The 8056-nt window shown below is 33.8% G+C and overlaps 2 protein-coding genes across 3 annotated transcripts; one reads left to right on the top strand and one right to left on the bottom strand.

Annotated features, from left to right (window-relative positions):
• The first annotated feature begins 2908 nt into the window (after nt 1–2908).
• On the top strand, nt 2909–4159 carry LOC17884728 (putative F-box protein At4g21240). Its single transcript, XM_006292473.2, has one exon. It carries the CDS (start codon nt 2909–2911, stop codon nt 4157–4159), a length of 1251 nt encoding a protein of 416 aa, XP_006292535.2.
• A 110-nt stretch (nt 4160–4269) lies between these two features.
• On the bottom strand, nt 4270–7213 carry LOC17887438 (TPR repeat-containing thioredoxin TTL4). 2 transcript variants are annotated; one of them, XM_006290613.2, is made up of 7 exons: nt 6221–7213; nt 5941–6136; nt 5660–5844; nt 5217–5553; nt 4933–5134; nt 4736–4842; nt 4270–4627 (listed from the first exon to the last, which is right to left on the bottom strand). In XM_006290613.2, the coding sequence occupies exons 1-7, from the start codon at nt 7117–7119 to the stop codon at nt 4475–4477; spliced, it is 2079 nt and encodes a 692-aa protein (XP_006290675.1). In that variant the 5' UTR covers nt 7120–7213; the 3' UTR covers nt 4270–4474. The 2 variants fall into 2 exon arrangements, with proteins under 2 accessions (XP_006290675.1, XP_023639155.1); XM_023783387.1 differs by having other exon boundaries at nt 4541–4627; nt 4976–5134.
• Nucleotides 7214–8056: the final 843 nt, after the last annotated feature.

Genomic DNA, 8056 nt, shown 5'->3' with positions numbered 1-8056 from the left:
AAATATAGTTAATGCAAATTTATATTAAAGTGTGAGTTAAATGTAGAGATCTAATTAATTGTGTTTTAATTAAATATATAATTTTCAGTTTTAAAATTAAGGGGGAATCTCAAAAATACCCCTTTTCCAATACCACTTTTAAAAATACCCCTCTTTCTAATTTTATCAAAAAGTCACAATAAAAATTGAAATTTATCAATAAAATATGTATAAACTTATATTTATAGACACAAATTATCTTTACATGTGTGTAAATTTATATATATATTTCATAAGTACCGTATAAATACCTTTTAAAAATCATATAAAAAGCTTATAAAAAATGTGTAAACCTTTTAAAAACCTTATAAAAACCATATAAATGCCGTTTAGAACCTTTTAAAACCTTCTAAATATTTGGATTTAGTCTCCCAGTAGTAATGATGATCTTGATGTACCTTATCAACCATATAAAAGTTTATAATTTTTCATATTTGAAGAAGGGTATTTTTGAAAATGAATAGAAAAGAGGGGTATTTTTAAAAAGGGGTACACCAAAAGGGGTATTTCTCAAAAAATTTCTAAAAGTAAAGTGAGAGATCAATATATATGATCAATTGTGTTTTATTTGTGGTTTGTTTCACTTTCTTCTTATTGGTCTATTTTTCTATAAAATGTTATTTTTTTAAATTATGTTTTCAACTAAACCAAAAATAAAACACATTTAGATATATATATTAACTGACACTTTAATATAAACCTAATGAAAAAATTATTTTAATCAAACCATAAATAAGAAAAAATTTGATCATCTATATTTATATTCAATTAAAACACAATTAATTATATACTTTTATCTCACACTTTAATATAAAAACTGAAATAATATAAATTTGCATTCACTATATTTTTGTACTCAATTTTAGTCAACACTCAATAAATTAGAATTAATTCCTACAATTTGTTCTTCTAAATTGTAACTCTCGTCACTTCTCATCTTATAAATACTCATTTTCTCATTCTCTCATTCCCTCCTCCTCGTCACTCTCTCATCTTACAATTTGTTTTGTTTTCTGTTTTTTTTTTGTTGGTTGTTTTTTGTTGTATGAGTTAAAAAACAAAATTAATTTGCATTGTAAAAGTTTAATCTAAATTTTAATTTTAGTACTATATGATATATATTTACATTGTTTTATATGACACTATTTGGATTGTTCTTCCAAATATCTTGAGAGTAGGAACAACTGAAAAATAAATGCTCTAATGTTTCCTCATCTTGATTGCACCTCTTGCAGATATGAGAAATGCAAATACCCCATCTTTTTAACTCAGTAGTTGTAGCAAGAGCATTGGAAAGTATTCGCCAGAGAAAATGCTTAAGCTTAGGAGCCACTTTCATCTTATAATTAATCTCTCTCTCTCTCTCACATTCTCTTTCACTACATTCATGTATCTTAAATATTTTTCTATTTTTGTGTTGTTATATGGATTGAAAATCAATAAAAGTATCTTTCTAAGAATTTGATCTTAATTTGTTTTAGAAAGTATGATATATATCAAACATAGTTTCAATTTTTATTTCTAATGCCTTATTATGCATACTTTTTCAATTTTTATTTCTAATGCCTTATTATACATATGTTTTCATACTTATGAGTATGAATGAAGAAAATATGATATAACACATAGGTAAAATAAAAGTTTTGATTGTTATATAAATAAAAGTTTCAATTTAAACCTTTAACAAATAACTTCTTCTATTTTTTGAAAATTTCAAATAATATTTTGTAATTCATTTCAATATATGTATAATTATATTTAGTTTTGATCCAATAGATTATTATAATATTTAATTTATTAAAAATTTGAGGTCTAACTGTTTAAAAATAAACAAAAAGTACTTGGTTTTAAAAAATTGGTCTTTATTTTTTTTTATCATATAGTTCATAAAAGTTAAATTTTGTTTAATTCATTCATCAGTTGAACAAGGTTTTTTCTAACTTTTCACCACGTTACTACATTTGGGGCACTTTGTTGATGACACGTGTTATCCTTTATTTTTAATTAATTATTTTCATTTTTATTTCTAACTAAACATTTATGTCAATCTTATTTCCAAATAATCATATAATTAGGTAACAATTAAAATAAAATTTTTATGAAAAAGTTTTTATGAGTAAAATTATTAATTGGGATCCAAAATTCATTTGTGTAAAGCAAAAGATATAACTAAAGTTATTTTCCTATAAATATAACTTGACATCTACTTATGAATCCAATTTTTAATACCTAAAGTTCTTTTGCCAAAAAAAAACAGATTATTTTATAATAAAATTTCATATTGCATATATATATATATATATATATATGACTTACAATCACATAATTAAAACATCTATTTTACATAACTTTTTACATTTTATAACAAATTTTTCATATCAAACAATGATATATATATATATATATATATATATTAACTATAGATATAATTCTTTTGTAACATGTGTTTATTATATAAGCCCATATAATATATATAGGATCATGACAATTATCGGCTCATATATAGTATATAATTAAAATTAATTAGATTCACCTATGATAGATTTCCTCTTTTCTTTACCACTAAAAAAATAAAATATATATCCTCTTTTTCCTAACAATAAATAGATTTCTTTTAATATCTAATTAGATGTATAGAAAAATATATACAAAATAACAAAAGATCCCGTACAAAATCTTATGATAAAGAAAAATATATACTTTCATTAAAAATTTTACAAATCTAATACTTATAAAAAATTCTCACATAAACTAAGTTTGAACATACATATCATATATCTTAGGCCATCAACATTTTCTGGGTTTATATATATCTACCTAAGATTGTTAAACGACACCGCAAACTATATTAAGACTATAACGAGTCATGATGGAAATAAGAGGAGATAAGAAGACAAAACAGATCCAAGCAGTAACAAGGCAAGAAGAAGCATCACTTGGCGGCTATTGGATTCCGTTCGATCTGACGAGGGAGATACTTGTGAGTCTGCCCTCAAAATCTTTGATGAGGTTTCGATGCGTCTCAAAGCAATGGGCGTCTATCACCTCCGATCCAGACTTCATCTACTCTTTCACGAAACAGTCGACATCATCGTCATCAACTACTTGTCTTAGCATGCTAAACTTCCAAAAACATGACAAACTATTGTTCTTGTCTTTTCGGGCGCAACAAAAGAATGATCATAATCTCTTTTCAGAAACTCACGTGGAAAAATATCGGCTCACTCTTCAGAAAAGAGATAGATACGCACCTAATTTTCAGTTTCAGTCCGTCCATGGTTTGATCTCTTTCCATTACTTTGACCATGTTGTACTTTGGAATCCTACCATTAGACAATACGTTACCTTTCACAAACCAGGGAATCCGGAGCTAGGTATACAAGTGTTAACAAAAAGCTATTTAGGATACGATCCTATTGGAAATACGTATAAACTACTGAGCATGACATATGGCAGCATTGATGCTGATCCTCGTGTTCTGACATTGGGAGCTGGTGAATCATGGAGACATGTCAAAGATTATCCTAACCGTTTTTTGTCATCTAAAGGGTTATGCATCAATGGCATCTTGTTTATTATTGTAAAGAATTATGAGATTCATAGGAAAGAAATTATGAGTTTTGATGTGAGGACTGAACAGTTCAAGATTATCCAAACCCACACTTGTATGCGGTGCCCGTGCATTGAAGTGGAGACTAACCCTTCACTAGTTAGCTACAAGGGAAAACTTGCTTGGCTTATCTCAGAATCAGCGTTTTACAAATTATGGATTCTTGAAGATACTGAAAAAGAAGAATGGTCGTGCCAAGATTTTCATATACCATCTCCTCTTGAAGTTCCTAGTACTGTGAAAGGCAATTACTTTTTAAGTGACGTCACAGAGGATGGTGAATTTATTTATGTTTCGGTGTCATGGCAAGACAAAGAGATTTATGTGTCCTACTACGATCCCAAGAGAAAAACTAACAGGAGGATCAAAATTATTGAAGATTTTGATGATGATTTTTGGCTCCGTAAGGGATCAGCATGTCCTCACGAATGGGAATTCCTTGGAACTTTTCCGAATCACATTGAGAATCTCTTGCCTGTAAACAAAATTACTTGCTCACCTTCTCTGTGATTCTCTATTTCTCTCTTGAATAAATGTGTTAGATTTTGTTGTGCCCATTTTTAACTCATTGAGCTTTTGTCCTATAATAATGCTTTGTCTTACTATATTTCTATCTGATCTATTAAAGAAAATTAATCCTTTGCAAAATAAGTAAACCCAAACGAACCATTTCAATTGGGCCAATTTTTGAGAAACATTTTCCTCAGATTGATACAATCGGAGCAGGTTTCAATAGAGTAGAACAAAAACAAAAGAATGAAAAATTTCAATTAACATATGGCTCTTTTGGATCAATTTACGTTCGTGAATGAGAAGAGAGATGTGTTATAAGAGGAAATGAGTAACCGAGTCCTCTAGTAACTGATGACTAGGACATACCATTTCCTTCACTTTCTCTCCCTCCTTATAAATTTTAAAGGTTGGAACTTTCTTGATGCTCTCTGCTTTCGCCAATGCCAAGCTCTCCTCCACGTCCACCTATAGATTATACCCGCGTTAGACCAGAATCGAAAACCTTTTTTTTTTTGCGGTAAATGCTACCGCAAATGCAATGGGAATGTACTAGCATAAGAATAAGTGTCTTGCCTTGAAGAAATGTACTAATGGATACCGTAAGCATAAGGTGTTGACAAATGGAGATATTGCTTCGCTTTGTCGGTTTGATGATGATTTGAAATGAAACACAGAGATTCCTGAAAAACGTTACCATTTACCTATTTTTAAAGCAATGAAAGGAATTTTTGAAACTTGAATTTGCAATGAGTTACTTAATTCCTTTATACCGGGAAGTGATGTTGCAGTCTTGAACTTATCTAAAGTCGATACCTCTTCAACTTCGTTATTGAATCCCAGGTATTTAGGCTCTTCGGATTTGTTCGATAGAGCGGTCTTTGCTCTCTGTAAAGAATCAGCAACCTCGCTGTCTCCTGGAAGTTCATTTCTCAATACTTCATAATCTCTAACCGCATCCTCCCACCGGCCAAGCTGCATTAAACATAAGCTAACATCGTCAACTAATAGTACTTGGAACCTCAGTTTGAAACCTATTCAGTTACTTTAATCAAACCTTTCCATATGAAGTAGCTCTTCGGAGAAGAGCCTTGGTGTAACTAGGCTGGATTCTTAGCGCTTGATTACAATCATCAACGGATTTCTCCCACATACCAAGTTTAAACCAACATGCCGCCCTATTACAATACAAAACCGAGTTGAAAGCATCAAAGTTGAGTCCTTCCCCATAAGCCACACTCGCTTCCGAGTATCTCCCTGAACTAAAGAGCTCGTTTCCGCTGGTACGAGCTTTCGCCACATTTTTCACATTGTTTAAGACCGATACTACCTCAGGATTATTGCTAAGATCAATTGTGATGGCTCCCTCCGCCTTTACAACTGCATTCTCAAATCTGCAACAAACCTATCATCTCTAAATCACTCACCCAAGAACCATACAACACTACTACTAATAAAGAATCAAAACACCTTTCGAAGTTTAAGTATTTCGAAGCTCACCTTCCTAACGCCATATCAACTTGAGCCTGAACACATAGCACATAAGCATTGCATATTATACCGAACAGTTTGGCAGGAGATTGAGTACTATGACGATGTTCCAATCTCGGAATGCTGGATAGACACAAATCCGAATCCTTAATCTGATGAAGCCGCAAAAAGGCTTCTGCTTTACAAGCTACAAGCTGCACAAGATCAAACCTCATTGTTTTTAAAGATCCAAGTCTATTGGCCGAGGATGGAAACACAAAAAGAGGCAATGCCGCATTTCGATCTCTAACCTGAGGAGAAGAATCAGCTCCATTTGCAATGGCTGCATCGATTTCGCTAATTACCGTTCTCCAGTCTCCAATCTTTCGAGCCTCGGTACACAGCCTGAGCTGCTTCTCAAGCGTCTGCAACCGCTGCAAATCGGCCTGATCGGGACATTGCCCGGAAAAACAAAGATGACGTCTCGCATTTTCAGCTTCCCCCAATCTAACACCAAAACAATCAAAGATTACTCCTTTTTCGATCAAAACAATTGGTTTCGAAATTGAAAGTAAAGATTTTTATTTAGACCTGAGATAGAGAGAAGCGAGTCTCTGGTGAGCTCTAGCGTAAGAAGGATCAAGTCTGACAGCTTCAAGGCATTCTTTAACAGCTTCCTCTAACCTCCCTGACGCAGCCAACGCCGCCGCACGATTGCTCCTGTAAGCTGGATTTTCCGGCGACAGTGAGATTGCTCTGTCGTAAAGAGCCAATGCCTCGGCGTAGTTCCCTTTCCTATACATTTCGTTACCGGCCTTCTTCACGTCCTCTGAGTCACTCATCCCCGGCGCTCTAGTAGCGTGGTTCGTCTTGCCGACACCGCTGCTGCGTATGATGTTGCCGTGGCCGTAATTGGCTGTCCCCGCGCATAGAGTCTCGGGTCTAACGGAGGCTCTTGTAGCCATTCCTGTTTTTAAGATCCTTCCCGACGGACAAATGTTTCCGGTAGGTAAAACGCCGGGATTCGGCGACGTGGCACCGCTCCCACCACCGCGAGAACCGTTATTGCTGACCGGAGAGAAGCCTAAACCGGAATAAATCAAGGGCGTTCCAGCAGAAGCGGATCTTCGGTGACCCTGTCTCGAACTCCGGTTCACGTTTCCGGATCCGGGTTTAACCGTACTGGTCTCGGTCAAACCGGAAAGCTCGCCGGAGTGACTCCGTCTAGCAGAAAACTGAGAAGTGACAGCGGGTTTACCGGAGGCAGAACCAGAGGAGCTAGAGCTGCTGCCACTGGCGGCGGGAGTGGCTGCGGCGGAGGCTGAGCCACGTGGCCGCAAAGGAGAGACCGGGGAACCGAAATCGAGTTCTCGGAAGTCGGGTTTGTCGATGACGTCATCGTCTCGTTGGAAACTCAAAGAATCGCGGAATGTACGGGAAATGGAGTCAATGGAAGGTTCTAAAGAATGTCTTCTATAATGTGACGACATCTTTGGTTAACCCAAAAAATAAATCGTCTCACACAGAGATAGGCTAAAAGAAGGAAGAAGGAAGAAGAAGAGTTATAGTGAAGAGAGAAAGAAGAGAGATCTTGTGATATATAAAAGGAAGCGGAAGAATGAGAATGAGAAGGAGGAAGATGATGGTGAAAACCACAAAAATAATTAATATTTTAGATTACCGTTAAAATATCTGATTAATTAACCAAAACGACTAATTCTGTGTTTATTTTTTTAAAATAAATAGTGAGAGACATTGATCTTCTAGTTTCCTAGAGCTTCTGTTTGTATATCACGCACGAGCCTCTCTCTTATCCTCCCCTGCCTTCCGTGTCTTTCACGGCTGCTTCTCCCTAATAAAATTACACTTAAATTTTTATGAAATTTTCATTTTCAAATTTTAATTTATTTAGTACTCCATATTATTAAATTTAGTGGTACTCTATATATATATATATAGATAGAGACTAATGTGTCTGTATGTAAGTTTGAATTTTAAGTATTAATTATATGTTTGAACAGAATCTAGATGAAACTTGTATTTGCCGACCACGAAATTCGTTAAAAAGTCAAAATATAATTAGTACTATTGTATGGTTTTTCGGGTAAATGCTTTTAATTTCTTACAGTCAATACTCATTACATGTTTATGATAAAGGACAATCAGAAAATATAATACACAATACGTGATAATAATAATAATACGGTTGTTATTATGTGTAATGAGAAATATATATACTGTAGCTTGAAATGAAAAATGCCACCTCGGATTTTAAAACCCAGGTACGTGTCAGAGTCAGAGACAACAAAAACTGAGGGTTAAAATCGTCTTTTGAGGCATGTTGTATAGGCAATTTTACTTCGGTACCGTACTGGCTCTAAGAAAAATTATGAATATAAGGAGTTTTGAATTCTATAAGCATTTCTT

Source organism: Capsella rubella, unplaced genomic scaffold (assembly GCF_000375325.1).
Source record: "Capsella rubella cultivar Monte Gargano unplaced genomic scaffold, Caprub1_0 scaffold_5, whole genome shotgun sequence".
Lineage (NCBI taxonomy): Eukaryota > Viridiplantae > Streptophyta > Magnoliopsida > Brassicales > Brassicaceae > Capsella > Capsella rubella.
The sequence above is the reverse complement of the archived record's forward strand: the minus strand, read 5'-3'. Positions and strand labels throughout refer to the sequence as shown.